The sequence below is a fragment of the Elephantulus edwardii genome, unplaced genomic scaffold, assembly GCF_000299155.1.
Source record: "Elephantulus edwardii isolate Elephantulus edwardi_28Jun2011 unplaced genomic scaffold, EleEdw1.0 scaffold00048, whole genome shotgun sequence".
In the NCBI taxonomy this organism is placed as follows: Eukaryota; Metazoa; Chordata; class Mammalia; order Macroscelidea; family Macroscelididae; genus Elephantulus; species Elephantulus edwardii.
In genome coordinates, this window is record NW_006399798.1 from 3,421,809 (window position 1) to 3,444,891 (window position 23,083).

At 55.3% G+C, this 23,083-nt stretch overlaps 1 protein-coding gene across 1 annotated transcript in view; it reads left to right on the forward strand.

Annotated features, from left to right (window-relative positions):
- USP36 (ubiquitin specific peptidase 36) overlaps positions 1–15,863 on the forward strand; it is a 33,920-nt gene extending 18,057 nt beyond the window's left edge. The window contains exons 9-18 of the mRNA XM_006886343.1: positions 2,908–3,048; positions 3,577–3,677; positions 4,722–4,860; positions 8,757–9,443; positions 9,969–10,099; positions 11,617–12,147; positions 12,778–12,965; positions 14,553–14,654; positions 15,173–15,288; positions 15,732–15,863. Of these exons, the coding sequence (XP_006886405.1) occupies positions 2,908–3,048; positions 3,577–3,677; positions 4,722–4,860; positions 8,757–9,443; positions 9,969–10,099; positions 11,617–12,147; positions 12,778–12,965; positions 14,553–14,654; positions 15,173–15,288; positions 15,732–15,863 (2,268 nt within the window). The remainder of the gene's footprint in view (positions 1–2,907; positions 3,049–3,576; positions 3,678–4,721; positions 4,861–8,756; positions 9,444–9,968; positions 10,100–11,616; positions 12,148–12,777; positions 12,966–14,552; positions 14,655–15,172; positions 15,289–15,731) is intronic.
- The last annotated feature ends 7,220 nt before the right edge of the window (positions 15,864–23,083 follow it).

The following is a 23,083-nucleotide window of genomic DNA, read 5'->3' on the forward strand; positions in this document are numbered from 1 at the left end:
AACAACAACAACAACAGTCTTGAGGAGAATGGAAATTGTGCTCATGAGAAACCTATACTCGGACTGAGAGGCAGTTGTCAAAACAGAGCAAGGAAACATTACATGGTTCAAAATCAGGAAAGGAGTGCATCAAGGATGTGTACTGTCTCCATACCTTTTCATTCTGTATGCAGAACAGATAATTCGAGAGCCTGGACTTTGGAGGAGGAGTGTGACATCAAGATTGGAGGAAGACGCAACCACCTGCTTTATGCAAATGACATAGCCTTTGCAGAAACTGAGGAGGATCTGAAGCATTTGGTGCAAAAGATCAGGGACTGTAGTTTTCAATATGAATTGAAGCTTAACATCAAGAAGACAAAGAGTCTCACCACTGAGCCGATTGGCATTGTCACGATAGATGGAGAAGAGATTGAGGTTGTTAACAGATTCAGCTTGCTTGGCTCCGCAGTCAATACTCTTGGCACCAGCAGTCAGAAAATCTGAAGACGAATTGCTCTGGGGACATCTGCTTCAGGGACCTCTCCAGAGTGCAGAGGAGCAGTCAGTCTGGAGACCAAGGTGCGCCGGTCCAGGCCATGGTCTTCATGGTTACATGCTGTGCGTCAGAGAGCTGGACAGTGACTGAGAATGACAGAAGAAGAATTAATGCCTCTAACTTGTGATGCTAGAGAAGAGTGTTGAACATATTATGGAGCTCCAGGAGATCTGTTTTTGAGAGGGTGAAACCAAGTCTCTCCTTGGAGGCAAGGATTTGGAAACTCCATTTCACATACTTTGGGCATGTGGCCAAGAGAGACCGATCCTTGGAGAGGACATCATGCATGGAAGGGTGGAGGGACAGCAGAGGAGAGGAAGACTCTGGGTGAGAGGATGAACACAGTAACTGGGGCACCGAACGTAGGTGTGTCAGTGAAGCCGGCTCAGGACAGGGCAGGCTTCAGAGCTGTCGTACACAAGGTCACTATGAGTTGCAGGCAACTTGATGCCTCCTAACAGCACCAGCCACCTGTCTTCGCAGATGGTTGACCAGTTACGTGGTGGGCAGGCTGTTTCCTCCCAGCTCCCATTTCTTCGTTGACCTTGTTTATTTGACTTATCCTTTCCCTCCTTACTGTTCTGAAGAAAGTTAATAGAATATTTTCAAAAAGCATGTTCTCTGCTCACCTCAGTGTGAGAAATGGCAAGCTGATGTTTTTCTTTTTTTGGAAGAAAATATGTATACAGGTTTTCTCAGAGCCTTTATCAGTTATTTTCTTTTTGATTGCAAGGAGGGGATTTGGTACAAAGAGTTTTTGTAAACTCAGTGTGGGGCATCATTTGTTTATCATTGTGCTCTCTTGTTGAGTGCTTCACGGTCTGTCCCTGGGCTCAGCGTGACGAGAACCCTGGGGCTCTGTACTGAAGGCACTGTCACTGCCCTTCGGTCGTGGGGGACCAGATTGCAGTGAGTCACAGTTTTGGGGACGTTGATCTGTTTGGTTTGGGGATTGGACGGGGGCTGTGAGCCTGTGGATGCAGCCGACCTTACGTGGAAGTCACTGTCACAGGTATTATGTCAATTCAGAGAAGCCTGATGCAAGACATTATGCAGTACGATTCATTCAGGACCTCTGGTGTTTTGTGTTACTTGTGGACTGTGTGTGTGTGTGTGTGTGTGTGTGTGTGTGTGTGTGTGTGTGTGAATTTCTTTTTATTCCCTTGTTGTGTACTGTTGAATTGAATCCAACTGGCACAGGAGGAAATTGCCCCTCCTTCTCTAGCAGAGCATCTGGTGGATTTGAACCACACGCTTTGAGGATTGCAATGCAGCTTCTTTGCCATGAGGCCGCCAGAGCTCCGTACTTGTGGACTCTTAACAAAGAAAGTTGGCAGTTCAAATCTCCCAGCTGCTGTGTGAGAAAAAGAGAAGCATTCTGCTCCTGTAAACATTTACAGCCTCAGAAGCCTAAAGAAGGGTGACTACAAGCTGGGGTCTACGTACCGGTAAGATTTTGTAGGGGTATCATGGTGTCGAGGTTGACGACTCTGACTCTGGTCAACAGTTGGAATCCCCCAGCGGCTCTGAGGGAGGACGACATGGCGGTTTTGGTATAAATGTGGCAGTTTTGGACTCTGTGTGACAGGTTCACCCTGTCCTGTGAGCTTGCTCTGTGATGGAATCAGCCTGACGCTGTTGGACGTGTGTGATTGGTGACGAGAGATTCAGGAGCAGGGCGGGCCCGCCAAGCCCCGGGACAGGGACTGGGGAGCAGGGCGGCCGTGCGGCTGGTGGAGCTGCTCTCGAGTGCGGGCTGGTGGGCACGCGCCAGCTTCTTCAGTGTTTCATGCTGTCTCAGCTGCACTCCGCAGTCTTCATGAGCCTTCCATCCTGTCACCCAAAGATGATTTTTTTTTTTTTTAGTGTTTTTATGCGTGAAACAAAAAGATGAGTTTCTGGAATAAATGTCGGGGTGGCCTCTGCTCTGACCCAATCCTCTGGAAGTTAAACCTCTGTAGGAGTTGGTGGTGTGGGCTCGGCACATTCTTCCTGCAACGTCTGAGCCGGCCTCTCCCTGGGCCCCCGCCCCGTGGCCTGTGGAGTAGCTCGCGGGAAGTGGGTGCCCCTTCTCGGCTTAGGGTGGGAACCAGGCTGTGGGAGAACTGACTAATGCCCGGCCGAGCGGGCCACGACCCTGAGGCCCTGTGGGACAGTGGGATAGCCTCCCCAAGGCCAGGTCGGACACAGTCCCTTCTTTGCCTCTTTAAGCATTAATGCCATCGAGGGAGGCCGCCTTGCAGCCCACACAGGACCCATCGTCCCAAACTCTGAAAGGCTGGCCACACGGACACTGTGGTGGGACCTGTGTGGGACGCGTGCTCATGAGCTTGAACTGTTAACAGCCTTGACCTCGGCTTCTCCAACAGGACGTGGGCTACCCAGAGTTCCTCAACGTGCGTCCATACATGTCCCAGAGCAACGGCGAGCCGGTCATGTACGGCCTCTATGCGGTCCTGGTGCACTCTGGCTATAGCTGCCACGCCGGACACTACTACTGCTATGTGAAGGTCAGTCGTGGATGGCCATCCCAGCTGTGGTCAGCAGCCCCCACAGGGTGGGCGGGTGTCTAGGAAGGTGGCTGCTGTGTTCATTCCTGGTGCCCCCTTCGTGCGCGCACTGAGGTCTCACGGTCACACCCCCAGGTCATAAACCCCCCCCCCCCCCCCGGCTCCGTTGTGCCCTGGGGAACCCTGGGTGGGGGGACGCTGTGGAGCACAGATCTGCCCAGGTGTCCTGTTGAGAAGGGAGGTCTGGCGGCCTAGTTCTTGGGGAGTTGACACCACTCACCTGTGGGCAGTGCTTCGCCGACTCACGTCCTCTGAGAGAACGACGGGCGAGCTGCTGTGTGCTTTACAGTCTGGGAAGCCCGGGAGAGCGTCAGCTGGGGGCTGGTCCGACCCCGAGCTAGGCTTGTGCGGTCGCGGGGCATGTGGTTGAGAGCGTGCTGGCTCACTCACCAGTATCCTCACAGCACGGGTGTAAGGCGTGCCGAAGCTCTGTTGACTGTTGTTTTGTTTCCTCCGACGCCCCTGCAGGCAAGCAACGGCCAGTGGTACCAGATGAACGACTCCCTGGTCCACGCCAGCAACATCAAGGTGGTCCTGAACCAGCAGGCCTACGTCCTCTTCTACCTGCGGTGAGAGGCCGACCCTCCCTTCAGGAGGTTGTGGGGAGATGTCGTCGCTTTCTTCTGTGCTGTGTTGCTTTGGTTTGGGGGCTGTGTGACAAAGGAGAGTTGTCCTGTAGGGTTACCCAGGCAGTCGCCGGGTCTGTCCTCCTCACACCTTGGCACGTGTTCCCCCACCAGCTGCTCTGATGGTGGGAGTCTCAGGGTAAGACATGTGCGAAGGGAGACAGGAGGGGCTCCCATTGGCCCAACCTGTGACGCCCCCTGGGTACGAGTGGCAACCCCTCCTGGCATTCTGCACCCTTGCGCCCCGACCATGTGGCCTCGGAGTGGTGGCCAGCCCACCTCCCTTCCTCTGGGGAAGACGATCGAGGTGGGTCGGGAGCTGAGACGCATGGAGGTGAAACGCCTGCTTGCAGGGTGCCCGTTAACTCCTTTGGAAGTCAGGAGGCATTTTTTGCTGTTTCCATACATTTCTGCTGAATTTTGAATTTTTACGCATTGATGGAAACTGCTGAGACTCCAATCTGGCATGAAATAGGCCTTTGCTGTGCTCGGTTCTTTCTGCCTTCCCGCACTGACTCCCGAGATGCCAGGGCAGTGCCACGTTGGTTTGGGGCATAATGAGGCTTGGACGTGTGCTGGGCTAGCTGCACCTCTCTGGGCTCTGTCTCTGCCTGGGCTTCCTCTTTTTTCCATTTTCTAATATAACCATTTCACATACTTGGGGCTAGCTGCTCAAGGACGCTGTTCCTTGGAGAAGGACATCGTGTTTGGAGAGGGAAATGTGGAGGGCCAGCAGAAGAGAGGAAGACTCAGCGTGATGGACTGACAGCTGACCGCAGCAGTGGGCCTCAGAGTGTCAGAGTCTGAGGATGATACGGGATAGGACAGGGTTCAGATCTGGTGATCGGGTCACTGTGAGTCACACTCAGCTCAGTGGCACCTGACGACGCAGCATAATTGTACCCTCAGCCCGTGTCGTTCTCGGCCTCCTTTCTGCGGTGCCTTCCTGCCTCGCCTCTTCTCCTGACAGCTCTCTTCGTTTCCCAGGATTCCAGGCTCCAGGAAGAGTTCTGAGGGCACCATCTCCAAAGCGGCCTCCACCCTCCCCAGCCGCCCTGCCTTGGTCCTGGACCATCTCAAGAAGAGCGTCAGCAACGGGGTGGCTGCCTCCCCGATGGCCGGAAAGGTATTTGCTCAGGAGGTTGGAGCAATGTCACAGACAGACCTCTACGCAGAGCCCTGGGGTTCCAGGTTTAGGTCTCCTCAGGCTGGGGGCCCAGTCCATGATGAGGGTGTCAGGAAGGGCTGACTTGAAACCTGGACATCAGCTGGCGTGAGGTCAGAGAAAGTGGGGAGAAGTGAGGAGACGTCAGATGCTCTGAAAGTCTGCCGCCTGCTGGGCCAGCTTGGTCAGGAGGGGACTTGCTGACTGCCCGTCCTGTGGTGCAGGGACAGGTGCTCCCAGGAGACGCTTCACTTGACACGCAGGGAGGAGGGATGAACTCTGCGAGTGTGGATGCATGTTTTAAAAATACATGCACAACTAAAGGTGCAACTTGTCCACCTGTAAACGAAGTGTGCCCGATCCAGGCCCCGGTCTTTTTCATCACTTGCTGTACATCTGATGGCTGGATGGTGCATAAGGAGGACAGAAGGTTGATGCCTTTGAACTCTGATGTTAGAGAGGAGTCCTGAATACCCCGTGACGGCCAGAAGAACAATAGATGTGCCTTGGAGAAGGTGCAGCCAGAGTGCTCTTCGGAGGCAAAGATGATGAAACTTGTCCTCACATCCTTTGGGCTTCTTGCTAGGAGAGGTTATTCCTTGGAGGGAGACATCCAACTGGGAAAGGTGGGGGATCAGTGAAGGAGAGGGGAGACCCTCAGTGAGGTGGATTGATCCGGTCACTACAGCAGTGGGCTTAAGTGTGTTAGAGATTGTGAGAACGGCCCAGGACAGGCTAGGGCTCAGCTCTGTTGTTTGTAACAGCAAACATACAGCATTACAGTCATTGCCCCTTACAGTTCCGTGACCTTGATGGCATCCTTCAGAGTGTACAAACCGAGTTCACTATATTTTCCCAAATTATCTCCGAGTTGGATCATTATACTATGGTCATGTAAGAGAATGTCCTTGTCCTTGGGAAACACAGAGAAGGGTTCAGGCGTAATGGTTTGTCATGTCATCCACTTAATCGAATGGTCAGGGAAAGTAATAACGTATAAGCAGTGACAGTGTTGCTAGAATGCTCCGTAGAAGAGACATCTTATTCAGAGCCAGTCTCTGGGGAAAGATGGCTTGCTTGGGAAAGGAGGTGACTGCAGTAAAGAGGAGGCCTGTCCGTGACGTGGTCTGATGCATCTGCGGCGTCGAGCTCAGACATCACGGTAACTGAGCAAGACGCGGGACCAGGGAGCATGGAGTGGGGGGGGACCAGGAAGCGTGGGATTCTGTTGAGAACCGTCTCCACGGCACCTCACTGCAGCGTGCAGATACACATCTGCATATAGGGCTATGGAGGAGAGAGTGAGGACGCTTGTTGAAGTGGCCCCTCGTGCCACAGTGGGTTGAGCACTGGGCTGCTCTTGGAAGCTGAGTTGAAGCCTTGGCGACCTGAGGGACAGTCGCCGTGAGCTGAAATCATCTCAAGAACAGTGGGTTTGCTTTGTAATGTGGGTTTAGTTGTATGTGGTGTGGTTTTTTTTTTCCTTTCAGTATGGTAAAGTTTCAGTTGGTAAATGGGCTTGAAGTTATCTTTGTGTGTGTTTAGAACTTTAAGTTAAATCCAAGGATGACTAGTAAACTATAATGTTTTCTTCGTGAAGATACAGTTTATCATTTAGAAATAGTACGACCCCGCTTGTTCTGTTCCTGAGTGACCCTCCTCCTCTAACTTGAAGGAGTGCATGCAGACATCGGTGTTTGGGGCATTTAACAGTCGGCTGAGATCCGAGCCATTTCAGTAAATTGGGTTTACCTTCCAAACAGAAAATACAAATTAAGGTGACTCGCTAGCAATTCTGAATGTTGTAGTTCAAAGATAGCCAAAAAGCCCTGATCAAATGGGGCGAGGGTGGGGGCAGGAGTGCAGAACAGAATTTAAAGTTTCCTTGGACTCTCAGTTTTCTGGAGATGGGGGCTGAAGGAAGTCCTGAACCTGTTACCTTGAGATCATCTTTAAACTTCTCCCTAAAACCTTCTCTACCAACCAAGCAGTAGTTGTTTGGCTTCATTGTAAGACTGTGTTGAGTGGGGTGGTGGTTTCAGGGTCGGTCTGTAGGGATCATACTGATAGCAACAACTCGAGAGACTAGATGAGAAGCTTCCAGGGCACTGAGTATGTTAACGGGCAGAGCAGCTTGAGAAACGAAGGGGAGGCTTGTACGACTCAGAAATGTCATTAATGTCCCTGAATTGTACACGTGGAAACAGTGTGGAATTGGTTCTATGTTGCCTGCAACATCAAAAAAGAAAATCTTTAACAGGGAAAGAAAAGCTAACGTGAGAAGCATTGGAATTGTCAAACACCCAGGTGCCTGTGTCGCATGCACACCTTCAGGTTAGAGATGGAAGGTCGCTCAGAAGCAGAGCGAGTGTGTTTGCTCTGTTTTCCGATGATAAACTATATCATAATACAACACTAGCAGTACTCCGATTAAAACACACGATCACTGTGCAGTTGCTGCTCTCTGTAGCCCAGGCCGGGACATGAGATCACACCCTTAGTAGCTGGTTCGCTTCTGGTGCCCCACAGAGTGTGTCCACAGGGATTCGCCCCTGTAAAGCTGATTGACCCCCATTACCATAGATACCCCATCACAGAACTCATTCCCAAGAACGCTGCAGTTACAAAGTGCAGTACGCTTACCGGCGCAACGATTTGAACCGCTTTGCAGTGCTATGGACAATAGTGAAGACAGAGCCACTGAAAAACGGAGGCAACGAAGAGAAAAAACAAGAAAACAGTGGGTTCTTTGATCTTCTGAAAGAAAAGAGGCTTTGTGGCATAAAATCATGGGAAGAAATACAGAAAAACAAGGCAAGAGTTGGCCAGAATTGACTTTTAAATTTGTGTGCATAGAATGTTACGGATAAACACTTCTGAATACTAGCCAGAGGGTCTAGTATGGGTCGGTTCCCACTCCATGGTACAAAACAACAGAGACAAGACAGAGAACTCACTGCAGGTCAGGCAGCGGCCCCAGTGCGAGCGGCACAGAGGAGCCGCGGAAGAGCCGTGCCGGGGATCCTCCGAGTAGCTGTGCGGAGGAGCCGGCGCCGTGCGGAGGAGCTGGAGAGGTTCTGCAGGGGAAGTGGGTGGAGGGCCACGTCAGCAGATCCTTCAGCATTGACATCATCCTTCCAGGGTGCAGCAGGAAATGCACTTGGCAGTCCGTCACGGGAGGGCTCAGCCTGCAAGTGTCGTGTCTAGAAAATCAAAATGAGGACAAATCACAGAGAACCCTGCCTCTTCTAATTGTCCCTCCAACACGTGTGTTTTCTGCACTCTCTGTGTGCTGGCCACCGTGGTGGTGCAAGGCAGATGCGGTGACAGTATGAACTCGGAAGGGAAGGCTGCGTTCTTTAAACACAGCCAGAGCAGGTGCTGGAAGGAGGGCCGGCTGTAGATGTGGAGAACCCTGAGCTGCATGGATGAGTCCTGAAGTGAAGCACCGACTTCAGAGCCTCCTGTGACGGCACGAGGAGAGCGGGGATGCCTGCGTGTGGGCCAGGGCCGTTCACGAGGAAACCCTGTGTGCAGCTCAGTTGTTCCCACTAGGTGATGGGGACCTGGGGGCCTCACTTTGCTTGACGGTTTTTATGAAATTAATTTGGATGAGACTGTCAGACCTGCTTGGTAGAGGCAGCCCCGCGGGCACTGCCTCTCTGCACACGTGATCTGTGTGGTTTCTAGTCCCACATGTGGTCTATACGGTTCCCAGCCCCGCACGTGATCTGTGCGGTTCCCTGCCCTGATCTGTGAGGTTCCCAGCCCTGCACTTGGTCTGTGAGGTTCCCGGCCCTGCAGGTGCTGTGCCGCCTCACCACATCATTGGTGATCTCCACTCTCTTACTCCACAGCGCCAGGACCCCATGACGTTGAAGAAGCTGCACACGGCAGAGGAGCTCGGCGTGCCCGTGTCCAGGAACAGCTCCACAGCTGCCCTGAAGGCCCAGAACGGGAATGTCTCTGCGAAGCTGCCCCTGGGGTCCCCATCGTCTAGGCTCTCCAAAACACCGGTGTACACACCCACCATTCTAGAGGAGCCTGGAAAGAAGGCCAGAAAGCCCGCCCCCCTGCAGCACTTCTCACTGTCCCCCAAAACCTCCCAGGGGCCGCACAGCACCAGCGACTTGAGCAGCAGCCGATCCGAGGGTCGGAGACCGGGCTCCTGGGACGGCGGGGACACTGTCCTCTCTACCTCACCAAAGCTTCCGGCCGAAGCAGCCGCCAACGGGCACGGCCCAAAGGGGCACGAGGAGAGCCCTGAGCTCTCGGGAAGGGAGTCCAGTGGCTCCAGCCCAGACCACTCGGCGAGGAGCGACACCCCCAAGGTTCCCCAGACCCCCAAGAGCGGAGCCCGTCATCCCGGCAGTCCTCAGGAAGCACACTGTCCTGCCAGTGGCACCCCCAGAGCACCCCGGAATGGAGATGACACCAAAGTGGTGAAGCTGAAGTCCCCCGTCCTGAGCAACACGGCCACCGAGCCTGCAAGCATCATGTCCCCTCCACCGGCCAAAAAGCTGGCGCTGTCCGCTGCTAAGAAGGTGGGTCTGGGAAGAACGCAGCGCGGGTGGGGAGCAGAGGGGGGTTCCTGGCACGGTGGGGGTGGGCTTCTGAGGAAACGCCTGTCATCTGGTCAGTCGAGGACTTGGCTAGGGCAGTGGTGGGACCACAGGGCTCTGTTTTTGGACAAGCGGCCCTCACAGGATGGGAGGCCCAGTGTTAGCAGGACGTGGCCTGTGACGTGGAGGGGGATTAACGGGGGCCTGGAGCGTGGAGGGGTGGGTTTGTTGAGGGGAGCATGAAGTCGCCTGCTGGCAGTAACGAGACAGTAACTCGGGCTGAGGTTTTTGTTGAAATTTCCTTCCCTTTTTCCTTTTTGTTTCTAACAAACCACTTTTCTGATTCTTCTCCTGCCATTCCGCCCCTCCCCCGTTTTCTCCCCTGTCCCCTCCCCCTCCTCTCTGGGTTCGTTTGTTGTTTTGTTTTGTTTTGTTTTGTTGGTTTCCCGCTCTCTCGTGGATGCCCTTCTTAGACCACCAAGTTTTTATTTATGTCAATAACTGCAGGCCCACACCCTGCGGAGGGCGACCAGCACTGACCTCCATCCACCTCCCCACCCACCGTCCTCCGACCTCACCCGCCCCCCGAAAGCCACTCTCCCTGTCGGCGCCGCCACTGGGCCTGCCAGTCAAACCAGGTAAGCCGCAGCCGGCCGGGCTCTCCGAGGGGCTGGTGTGTGCGTGGCCTGGAACGTGGAGACCCTGAGCAGAGAGGGACGGCTGCGGACCCCCACCGCCTCCTCGATGCCTGTCTGGGCACGACCTTCGTCTGTCCGGGAGCTGGGCTCTGTGGGCCGCATCTGTCTGTGCTCTGTCTGCTTGAGCTGAGACCCTGGGTCCCTGAGCGGCACGTGAGTGCTGGGCACCCCTCTGGAGGCGTGGCCTCAGAGCCCACCGAGAGAACAGGGCCGGCTTTCTGTGTCCTCAAGACTCCAGCCTTGGGAACACCATGGGGCAGTCCTGCCTGCACATGCCTAGGGTCCCTGACGAGGATGACCTTCACATCCCCCTGTGCGCCGGGAGCAGCCCGTGCCGCACCCCGCCCCTCCTGTGGTCATGCTTCTTAGTGGGAGTCCTGGGTGACAAGAAGGTCCCTCTCGACTCACAGATGGGCTTTGCTGCCGCTGTCATGCACCCTGTATCTGAGGGTCATCTCTGCTCCTTCGTCCCCTGCACCCCACAAAGTGCGAGGTCTCAGCTACTCCCTGAGCTTGGGCTCCAGAGCGGGGCTGGCCAGACGGACAGTCCTCAGCAGGGTGTCCAGGGCTTGGGGCTTTCTTTGAGGTGCTCAGTGAACAGGGGTGTGGCTCGACCCTTGGCTTGTGGACAGTGACTGAGAAGTGTGGCTTGTGGTGAACTGGGGCTCTTCTTGGACACAGATATGCGCGTGCGCGCGCGCACACACACACACACACACACACACACCCCCGGTGTGGTCCTGGCTGTGGCTGTGTCCTCACCCCCAGCTCATCCTGAGAGCTCCCACTGTCTCTCACGGTTTCATATGTAGCAGCCCCTTAAACACATGAGGGGTTTGAGCGGTATTTGCTCAGCTGCCGTCATGTACGGTCTCTCTTGAGCACATCACAGAGATGAGATGGTCTTGGGGGACAGACCCTGAGGTCGCAGTCTGTGCTGCTGGGGGGATGGTGACTGCATGCTGGGCAGACTCGGCAGCCTCCCCTGCGGAGGTAGGGGGTCCGTTTGGGGGACGGCCTCTGTCCAGGCTCATGGCCAGCAGGCGTGGCTAGGAGCCTGAGCCGATGTGGCGCTCAGCTGTGCAGGTGGTTCTCCGGGTCCTGTCAGAGGGGTCCACTGTGAAGCCATGCACTTGGACACCCCGAGTCCCCGATGGCAGGAGCAGGGCTGTTCCCGGGACCATCTCCCTTAGTGTCTCTTGTTGGTGCTGCTTGTACTGAGGAGTGAAGACACTCTTGTTTGTAACAGACAAGAGTCTAGGGGGCACGTGACTAGGGGTGTCTTCCTGAGACTCCTCAGAGTGGTGGGCTGGGAGGGCGGGCGCCGGGGTTACTCTGCCAAGTAACTGTCCTCACACTGGCTGTCTTTGCAGGGCTGCTACACCTGCTCCCTCGCCATCCAGACGTCCTGGGCCTCCTTTCAGCCCCCACTCCATGTGTCCTTCATTGCCCGCCAGTTCCCAGAGCTGCCCCGTACCCCCTCCTCCCTGGGCTCAGATGAATGGAGCCCCCAAGTCCTCTCCAGACCAGCTGCAGGAAGCCAGCAAGTGCTCCGATGGCTTCTCTAGAAAGAGAAAGAAGCACCGTGTGGGAGAGAAGAGGCCGCGGAGCCCAGAGATGCGTTCCCAGCAGCGCCCTGGGGCCACTCCGCAGCCTGGGGGCCTGCAGCCTGCTGTGGACTCAGCCGGGGTTCCTCGAGTGAAGAAAAGGAGGAAGAGGAGGAAGCACCCGGAGGATGAAGGTGTGTCCCCTCTGCTGGAGGGACCAGCACGGGCACAGGGCCAGAGCCACAGGGTCGGGAAGCAGCGTTGCCTAGAGCTGCCCTCGGACAGCCCAGAGGATGGCGAGGGACAGCAGGCAGTGGGCAGCCAGCAGGGCCGACCGCAGACAGTCTCCCGCTGTACAGACAGCAAGAGGAAGAAGAGGAGGAAGAAAGCAAAGAACCCCCACCAAGTCGAGGGCCACCATCAAGACCCAGCCGCACACAGGTAAGAGCCGGCCCGGGGCAGCGGTGGGCACCTCCCCAGCAGCGGTGCCTCACCTGGTGGGGCCCAAGTGAAGAGTATATCTGACTTCCCTCTGCCCTCCCACCTGGCACGTCCACTGTGGCTTCTCCTTCCACGTGAGCGTGGATTCAGAGTTCATTCTGCGCCCGTAGTCTGTGTCCCGAATTCTTCTTCTCGTTGTTTGTAATACCGTTTCCTTCTCTGGGGACAGTGAGTCGTCTGACCGTTAGAGGGATGGTGGGCGGACAGCAGCCTGCTGGCCTGCCTTTGGAGGGCAGATGGAGCAGAGACCTGGCAGGTGCTGCCGTCACGAGGTGCCCCGGGCCTGTGTGTCCAGGGTGACCTCTGTCGGGGTTCCAGGTGCACTCGTCCATGCTGTCTGTTCTGACCATGTGGCTCTGACCTTGGGAGAACAACACAAGTGTCCAGGCACCTGTCCTGTGCATGTACACTGGGCTTGGGGGGGCAGCCACCAGCCCCTTTGTCCTCTGGCCTCTGAGGGACACTCTTGGACAGTGCTGCGGTCACATAGCCACGGGGTTAGCGGGCCGTCTGTCTATGCTGCCATTGCTGTCCCTCCACTGGGAGGGCTGACCCGGACTCTGTCCTCAGCCACAGCTCCTGCTCAGATGACCCTCAACCTGAGATAACAACCGAATCGCCAAAGAAGAGGAAGCGGAAGAAGAGAAGGCTGGAGTCCCAGCACGAAGTGGGTGAGGAGCACCAGAGCGGCCAGAAGAGCATCGGGTGGTGTGACTCCCCTGTCCCCGAGCCGACAAGTCCCTCGCCATTGGTGAACGGTAGGTGCCCAGGCCGAGGAGGGCACCTGGGAGCAGGCCGGCTGAGCACAGCACTTGGGTGGCGAGGGGCTGCAGGGAAGGGCTGAGGCTAGTGTCCAGGCCCTGGGCAGCCCGTCCATCTGCAGACGTGTCTGTCCTGGGCTGGCCATTTGTGCATTATTTGCACGGTCCACACCACTTAACTCCGGGTGTGAGCGAGTTCACAGGCCGCCTCCGTCAGGGTGCCTCACGTGAGCGTGCTGTCAGCAAGGCCTGTGGAGCTCCAGCTTCACTCTGTCTGTGACGCTTGAACTTGAGGTGGCTGGATCCAGCCGGTTTTGCCCTACCTGTGTGCTGTTGGGGAGCCCTGCAGCCTTGGCTGTCCCAGGCAACCCTGCCTTTTCCAGTGGGGACATGGTGGCAGAAGCCGAGTGTCCAGTGACTTCAGTGGACGGAGGCAGAGAACGGCCAGCAGAGAGCCCGTCCGAGGACAGACAGACCTCACGGGGTGATGGGTGCTTGTGAGCTTGTGTTGTGAGCTGTAGTTGGAACTGACCCTTCTCTGGGTTTTCAGAGTTTAAATCACACGGGAGGAGTTTGCCCATCTTTCTTCTGTGGGGCAGCTGGTGCATTTGAACCACATGCCCTCGGGTTCAGCACAACTGCTGACCAGTGGGCCCTGGAGCTCCCGGTCACAGGCTCTGTGAAGGGAGCGGGGATTTTCCCGTTGAAAGCACTGGTGCCCGGCAGCGCATGCACACATTCCATGACCGGTGTGGAGGTGCCGGGAAGACACCACTCGAGTGACATCAGCAATGCTGGGCTGAACGAGGGGTCAGGCAACAGGGAGGCTGAAACAGTGGCCTGTGGTCAGCAACTCTGGACTGCATGGGACAGGATGGGAGGGGCCCTGCAGAGGGGGCGTCTGCACCACTGGCTGTCAGCGTGAGCACCTGAGCAGAGGGCTGGCTAGGCCGAGAGGTGGGGGAGACACTGGGGTCTTGCACGTGGTTCTGTGTGCTAGGGTTTACAGCCTGTGTTGAGGACCGGGACGGGCCTGAAGTGGCAGGCTGTGGGCAGGCCATGGGAGCAGGCATGGGGGCATCTGCCCAGGCCCTAGCAGGCAGGAAGAGACGAAAACAAGCTGTGTATAGAGAAATAGTACTGTGTGGCCGTTACATGGTAGGTAGGTGAGAGGAGGCAGGGACCCCTGCTCAGGTTGTTGCCAGAGCCCAGACGAGAACTGGCCACATGCCACCAGGTCCTGAGTCCATCCTTAACCAAGGAGTCTGCTGCCGCCTCCATGTCTGATGGGGGAGGTCCGATCCTCTGTCATGTCTGGTGGAGGTGACAGATTCCTCTGGTCTGGGTCTCCACCGCCTTCTCCCTGAGCTCTAGGGTGGGTATGTCCAGTGGGCCTCCTGTTTAGAAAGACTTGACTGATTTCTTGTTTGGCTTCTCACTACATTGGCCTGGACCTCAGCTTTCTCCATCGATGACCCGTTGGGGCCTCTTTGACCCATAGTCCCTGTGGTCAGTGAGGTCTGTGGTTGTGAACAGAGGGATGGGCTGTAAGTGTAAAGGCACACCTCGCTGTTCTGACTGCAGGGCAGACACACGGCCCCCTCGTCTCCTGGAACGCAGAGAGGGGGCCCGACGTGGTCCGGGAGCTGCTGCAGTACTCGAACGATCGAGCGTATGGGAGGAAAGGTGAGGCCCCGGGGCGGGACTCGGGTTTCCTGCTGGAGGGGCGGGGGGCGCAGCACGGGCAGGTCCTGCTGAGCAGCGGCCGAGGATGGAGGCTGGCGCTGGCCAGCGGGAGAGGCTTCTACAGTGGTCGCTGCAGAGAGGTGTTGTACTCGCGGGCCAGCAGGCTCCAGAGAAGGGGGTCCTGGGCCGGGGAGAGCAGCGCATGTCCTGATGGGCTGTCCACCAGGGAGGACATTGGGGTCTCTGGGTGGGGAAACGCCCCCAGCACCTGGAAGGGACGTTTTGGTTTGAAGGTTGTGTCTGTAATTGAGACTACTGCAGGTGAGGATGTGTGTTGAGAGGAGTGGAAGGCCAAGGCCCAGGAGGGTGCGGGGTGCCGTGTCTGTGATAGGGACCGGCTGTTCTTCGCCTCCACAGTGCACCCTGTCCCATCTCACCAGGCTAGAGGGGCCAGTCTAACTCGAGACACCCTGAGGCCCCTGGCATCCCCTGAGCCCCACCACCTGTCTGTTCTGTAGTTCTGACATGGGACGGCGAGGTGTCCGCCGTCAGCCGGGACGCTATGGAAGACAGCAGACTGGCCCGGACGGAGACTGTGATCGATGACTGGGACGAAGATTTCGATCGAGGGAAGGTATGGTGTGTGGCCACGGCTGTGGCCTGAAGGTCAGAGGCAGAGGGGACGTAGGGAGTGTCACAGAGTGGTTGCCACTTGGCCTGTGTTCAAATCCCAGCGCTGCTGTTAAGTGGTCACATGACCCTGCACATTTGCTGCTGGTTCCCATCGCTTCAGCTCCTCCACCCGGCAGGGCAGCCAGGGCAGCCCCTCGCAGTTACCTGCCGTGCTCAGGAGAGTACAAGCACAGGCGCCCACAAACCAGCCCAGTGCTGCTGGTCCCCACCCCCGACGACTGTGGGAGCAGACTGCCGCCGCCTTGTCCCGCGCCGCAGCTGGTGGGGACAACTGCTGACTTCCGGGGTTGGCAGCTGAATAGGCAGCCACTGCACCAGCACTGTCCTCGAGGAGGGGCAGCATGTCCCCTTGTTGGCTCCCTAACACTGTGGTTCTCGGTGCAGGAAAAGAAGGTGAAAAAGTTCAAGAGAGAGAAGAGGAGAAACTACAATGCCTTCCAGAAACTTCAGAGCAGACGGAACTTCTGGTCCGTGACTCACCCGGCGAAGGCCAGCAGCCTCAGCTCCCGTCTCTGAGATGGCCTCCAGGGAGGTCAGTTTAGGGGTGGACGTGTGTGTGTGCGCGCGCGCACGTCGTGGTCACATGCATGAGAGGGCCCTGGGGCGCTTTCCATCTGCACTGGGCACTTGGTCATTCCCAGAGTGGAGGCGTGCTCGAGCGAATGGACTTCTGGGGCCTTCCCACTGTCTGTCTGTGCACACAACGTCCTGGAGAAAAGCCAGCAATACTTCCTGGAGCCGTCCCATCCTCTGGACTCGATGAAGTGGCCTTGTTGGGACTCTGGTGGCCTGTCCCTGCCCCCCGGCGTGGTTCAGCCTGCTGCCGTGTGTGGACCCCGAGAGTGAGTGGCAGCTTACACGGCTAAGCGGGGACCGTGGGGTGAGGGCCTGCTGCTGACAGAGGAACCCTGAGAGCAGCACAAGGGCGCCTCGTGTGCAAGCTCGGACCCCGGCTGGGGCTTCGCCCTGCGACGCTCGGGGTCCGTATGCACTCGCTCGCCTGCTGCACTGACTGGACTGACCTGTGGCGGTCAGTTCCCAGGTACCCACACTGCCTGCCTGCCCGTGCCCATCCTCCTCGGGCAGAGACTCCGCTTGCCGCCTCTGAGAGTCGGGAGCCGTGGCCCGCCCGACCCCTTCCTGCTCTGGACTTGGAGTGTGGCCCCGTCATGCGTCCTCTCCTCATCCTGTGTTCTGGAGGCCCCTTGACCTCTGCGCCAGCCCATCTGCTTCTCAGACTCCTCGTGGGCGCCTTGCGGCAGCAGCAGACTCTGCCGAGGTGGGGGATTGAGGACGGAGTCCTCCTGCTTGTCACCTCCCGTCTCCGAACAGGCTCCTGCCGGCGTGCCGCTCCCTCCCGCCTGCCCCTGCGGCTGTGGCTGCTTTCTGAGCGCTTCTGGACTCCGGTGATTGTATAATGCAAGAAGATTATTTTTTTTATCTTGCTCAAGCTGTGCCTGCAAACTTGTCATTTAATAAACACGGGAAACTCTCAGATGATGTTTTCAGGAAAAAAGAAGGGGAAGTGAATCTGGGAATGACCCCTGTGGGGTTAAGGACCTATGCTTCCATTCAGGGTGTCAGTCAGCGAGGTGAAGTTGGTTTGGGACGTGGTTGTTGTCCGTACCTTGCCCCCATGCCCCCAAACCACCTTCCCCCTAGCTCCCTGCTGCCTGACTCTGGGCCATGGTGGGCCCGGAGCTGTGTGAGGAGGCGCTTTCCTTCCTGTGGGAGGTCACCTTCAGCTCCTCACGTGTGGTTCTTGTTCTTCCTTCCTTCCTCTTCAGAAAAGGAGATTGGTTGGAGGATAGTACTGAGGCCTGGACTGACTGGGGGATTTTTAGCCCCACTTAGGATAAGGGGGTGTCATGGGGCCCGTCTGAGGGCACGTGCACCTGTCCCCAGGCTGACATCCAGGCTCTGTGCCATTGTCAAGGTAGGGTGCCAGAATGCTCCCGGGCAGAGTGGAAGCAGAGGCCTTCTTGGCGGGTCCGTCTCACCTTTGGGGTTGACATTCTTTCCTGTGTGAACCAGCTCATTGCCTGCTTTCCGTCATCTTCCAGGGTCTGTTCACCAGCCCACAGCCCAGCTTCCTCTGAGTCGGTTTCTTCCACCGTCACGGTGACCCTGTTCCCTGGGAAAACATGGCCGTTGCCTCTCAGGCAGAGATGCTCAGGGACCTGATCCTCTGCAAAATCACTGCCTGCGAGCTACAGGCCGGAACGTCTTCACACAACCACTAACCAAACTGCCGAGGGAAGGGAAGGGACACAGTGCAGACAGTAACCCCAACATAGGCTAACTGTGCACACGGAAATACACGTATGTCAGTGACCAGGTCACTCGGTGGACTGACGGCATGAGAGCTGGGTGCAGTCTGACTACGTATGCACAACTCAGTGAAGAGCAGGAGTCTGCAAGCCAGGTTACCTCCCGCAGGGCCCGGCCTCGTCGCATTCCCAGGGGAGGTGAGGCACCACTAACCCATTGTGCAGCCCTGCCCCCCACGCTGCCCGACAGCCCCTGTCCAGACACACAGCACGTGGAGGCCAGCACTCGGGTCGGCCCAGGGAGGCCAGGGTCTCGTCTCCCAGCCTCTGTGTGCCAGGCACAGGTTGTAGGGATTAGTTAGACCCTGGTGCAATAAACAATTTTTGTGATTCTTGCTTATGTCTTTTAAGTGTTCTTTCCCTTGGCTTTGTAAGATGCCGTGCCCAGGTCACAGGAGAGGTGGTCCCTGGCACGCTCGGGGGCTGCTGGGAAGGGGTGCCTTCAGGTCTGCGGGAAGAGACTCCGGCTGGTCTGCCCTAAGTGGAGAATCCAGAGGACGCTTGTTACAGCTCAGTGACCCCCATGAGGGCTGTGGGGGGCACCCAGCGGAGATCACTGGCTGCTGAGCTGTGGCTGGTGGCGGTTTGTTAACTGAGTAATGTCTCCATCTCAGCAGAGACAGGAACCTATTTCTCTGGACTCTGAAGGCTGCATTTTCCAGGGCTCCCCAAGCCTGACTCTCATGTAGGTGTGTGAGTGTGCCAGCAGACACCCAGTTTGGCCCCTGAGCTACCTCGCCAGCCCAGCGGCGTTCCCTGACAGCAGGCTGGAGGCCTTGGTGAGCTCATATGATGGGAACTGGAACTTGGTGTAGACTCAGAAATTTCATTTTGACGCCCAGGAAAGAGTTCTGGGCGCTGGAGTTGTGCTGTGCAGAGGCACCAGGACACAGCCAGCTTCTTGCGATGAGAGATGGAGGTGAGGTGGGGAGAGAACGGTGACCAGGAAGTGGCCTTGTCTCCAGCAGCGTAAGGAGCATGAGAAATTCCTGGAACCTGGAGGCAGCAGGTCTTAGCTGAAGTGAGTCAGCAGCTCTTTCCCGCTTCCTTCAGTAAGTAACTGCAGAACACCCAGTGGTGCCGTCCCAGGTCTCATCTCTGCTGTCTTCTCGGGGATTTGGACCAACAGCACACAGCACAGAGCCCCAAGCATGTGAAGGACCTGCACCTCGAGGAGGGCACAGGCGGCTGGCAGGGCTTGAGGCAGGCTCTTCGGGGCCAGCGGCCTTCCCGTGTTCAGAGGTGGGTGGGGAAGGCAGAGCCCTCGGTGTCTGGGCTTGACTTCCTACTTTGGCTTAGGTACCTGATCTTGCAAAATCACTTAACAAAGCTTTATTCGCAATGTCAAAAAAAACCCAAAAATCTTCACTACTGGACATATAGGTAACATCATGATAGAAAAAAGATTGAGATGTCATCTTACTTGGATCCACAGTCAACAACACCCTTGATACCAGCAGTCAAGAGATCAGGAGATACTGTGCTGGGAAGGTCTGTAGTCAGGGGCCTCTCTAAATTATTGAGGAGTAATGATGTCAGTTTGAAGACTAAGGTGCTCCTGATTCGAGCCATGGTCTTTTCAGTCACTTGATAATTGCATCAAAGAGCTGGACAGTGAATAAGGATGATAGAATTAATGCCTTTGAGCTATACAGTTGGAGAAGAACACGGACTATCCCAGGGACTTCCAGAGGAACAGAGGTTATTCCTAGGAGAGGGACGTCGTGCTGGAAAGGTGGGGGGACGGCAAAGGAGAGGAGGAGCCTTAACCAGGGAGACTGACACAGTGACTGCAGCAGTGGGCTTGACTGTGTCAGAGATTGTGAGGACGGCACAGGACAGGACAGGAGTCAGATCTGTTCATAGGGTCGCTATGACTTGGACTCAACAGCATCTAACAGCAACTTGCTAAACAATTTGGATTGAGTTTGTCAGGCCAGAGTAACGTCCTGAAAAACTCAGAGATTAAGGCAGCCGGAAGGTACCGTCCCCAGCTTGGGGAGCAGCGCTGGGCAGGGATAATACTGAGAATTCTGACTGACCAGCTGTGAAGAGGGGCCAGGACAGTGTCCTGGGAACTGACAGCGTTTGCACGGTGCTGAGCTGGCCTCAGCAGGGCTTCCAGGAAGTGAAAACTCAAAATGTGCTTGTGCACACGGCTGCATGGATCCAGGGCTGACTAAGGCCCCTAACAACTGTTTCCAGTCTCCCTGGCTGGGTCTGGGTACAAGCAAAGACTGTCAGGACGGAGCTTTCAAGCCTGCACCTCAGCAGCTTCCCTGATTGGGAGTTCAGGTCACTTCGTGGTCAGGGAGTTGTGCTATTCACTCAAAACTGGTAGCTCTTTAACGGTTTAAACCCACCAGGCCTCCAAGGAAGAAAGATGGACAATCTCCTCCCAGGCTGTTGACAGCCTATGATTCAGTTCTGACTCGATGACAATTAGTTGAGTTTCCTCAGAAACCCTATAATCACAGAAATGTAACTTGAGTTCTGTGTAGCGCTTGCAGTGAGTTCTCAGACCCAGTAGAGAAGGACTGAGGGCAGTGTTAGGGATGCTGGTCAGAACTGGTAGAGTAGGTAGGGGCATGGGGGTAGGTCTGACCCTGGGAATCAGCCCTGTGCCAATGTTGTCGCTGCTGATGGGACTCTTGTCTCTGGGGAAGTTGGTGGAGCTGCCTGCACCCCACGCCCACTCCGCTTCTCGTGAAGACATGCGGGAGTCTGCCTGGGAGGAGATGGGGCTTTGAGGGAAGTGTTAAAAGGTGAGTAGGAGCCAGATGGGCAGACGCTGGATTAGCCACGGGAACCAGACAGAGCCCAGGGGATACTCAGCTGTAAAGTCTGTCGTGAACCAGTCGCGTCCAGTGTGGAATCCAGCCCGTCCCTTTGGACAGGAGGGCTGCATGGCCTGTCAGAAGTGGCACAGCCTCATGCGAGCGAGCGTGAGTACAGCTGTTCAGACCCGCCTGCCTCTTTGGTCTTCACCACCCGTGGACGACCTCTGAGGGCCGCCGTGGGCTGTGGTCCTTGAGAGGAAGACTAAATCGACCAGAACCAAATCCACTGTAGTTGAGAGTCGGTTCTCACCCATGGCAGCCCCGCTGGACAGGGTAGAACACCCACGGGGTTTCCAAGACTGTAATCATTCTGGACAGGTTTGAACCACCAGCCTTTGGGCTGGCAGCCAAGCAGCCAAGAGTTTTAGGCACTGTGCCATCAGGGTTTCTGGGACACCTAGGTGCTGAGGGTGTCAGGCTGTGTGGAGCGCCTGAGTTTAGGAATGAACACACTCTACAGAGAGTCTCTGGGCATTTGTTACTGCCTCGTTGATTCCTCGGGGGAAACGGCTGTTCCTTGTTCTGTTGTGTTTCTGTAGAGTCGGGCGGGGAAGAGGAGGGGTTAGAGGAAGGGACTGGACTGGCATGCTGAATGTTCTGAAAAACAAGGTCACAGAACTGCCAGCATTCCTAGCAAGTCCTAAGAGCTTAGCCAGCACGGTACCAGAGCCGGGCCAAAATGACACAAGGCTTCTAAGTCCAGGCACGATTCAGATTCTCATCAGGAAATAAATGGTGAAGGCCAAGGTCATATTTTTAAAATATTTTAAAATTATGAGTGAAAATCTACGTTGATTTCATTTTATCATATCCATTTTGTTTTATAACAATTAAAGTCTAATCAGCCCCTTATTGTATATTGCCTTTCCTTCCCCAATTAATAAGTGTCTGCTGTTGTCAGGTTTCAACTATGACTCACGGCAATCCTATGAATAATAGATCAGAACCTTTCCCTCTCCTGTGCTATCTTTGTCGTCTCTGATATATCTGAGCCCACTGTGACAGTCACTGTGTCAGTTCAGGTAGTTGAGGGTCTCTCTTTCACTGACTCTCCACCTTTCCAAACGTGATGTCCCTCTGCAGGAACTGGCCTCTCCTAACACCATGTCCAAGGATGGGAGTCAGAGCTTCACCAGCCTTCCCTCCAAGAAGCACCCTGGTTGCACTTTCTCCAAGACGTATTTCTTTGTTCTTTTGACAGCCCATAGGATACACAGGACTCTTCTCCAACACAACTCAAATGCATTGATACTTCTGTCATCTACAGACATTGTCTGATATGGCTTGAGTCAAATGCTCCTTAGTCTCCAAACATCATTGCTCCTGAACCCCTTGGAAAGGTCACAAAGGTCCTTGAAAGGAGATTTACTAAGGGAGATTTGGTGGCCCTGTGGCATTGCCATTCCAAAGTCTGATCCACCAGATGCTCTGCTGGAGAAGGAGGGGAAAATCTCCTCCTGTGCACAACAACAAATAAAAAGACAATTTAAGAAAAAGAGATTTACTAAATGCAATACATCTCTCTTTTTAAATTTTATTTTTGTTATTTTTTTATGTGTGTACTGTCAAATTGAATCTGACTGGTACAGGAGGAGATTGCCCCTCCTTCTCCAGCAGAGCGTCTGGTGGATTTGAACTACGTACCTCTGGGATTGCAAGTGCAGCTTCTTGCCACTAAGCCACCAGAGCTCCCACAATACATCTCTTGATATCTTGACTGCTGATTGTTGGTTGTGGCTCCAAGTAAGATGAAATTGTTGACAAATTCATTACTTTCTCCATCTATCGTGAGGTTGCCTCTTGGTCCAGTGAGGAAGATTTTTGTCTTCTTGATGTTAAGATGTGATTCAGATCGAAGGCTATAGGCTTTGATCCCCTGCAAGTGCTTCAAGTCCTCCTCACTTTCAGCAAGCAAGGTTGTGTCATCTGCATAACACACGTTTGCTGAAGCATCTTTCTCCAATCCTCAGACCACATTCTTCAGAGTCCAACTTCCTTTTGCTTTTTTTTTTCTTCTTGTAGTCCAACTTCTTTTTTTTTTTATTTTTTTTTTTGTGTGTGAGTGTACCGTCAAATCAGATCTGACTGGGACAGGAGGAGATTGTCCCTCCTTCCCCAGCAGAGCATCTGATGGATTCGAACCATGCGCCTCTGGGATTGTAGTTGCAGCTCCTTGCCACTAGGCCACCAGAGCTCCCCTATAGTCCAACTTCTTGAATGATTTGCTCAGGTGAGCAGGTTTGGAGAGGATGCAGCCCTGCCGCACGCCTGTCCGGATTTTAAGCCATCCAATGTTCTCTTGCTCTGCTTGGATGAAGCGTGTCTAGCATCTATCACCTTTCCCTTGCCTCTCCTTCCCTTTCCCTCCTTCCTATTCCTGGTTACCACAAGAATGATTCTGACTGTCAGTCTGTCTTGGGTTTTCTAAAACGATGGTCTTCCACAATAATTGTCCTTTTATAGGTGACTTAGGTCACTCTCTGTATTTTCTAGATCCATCCATGTCATGAAGTGTCTTGTGAACTCTGTATTGTCCTTAGATGTTGCATACTGCTGGCACGCGTCC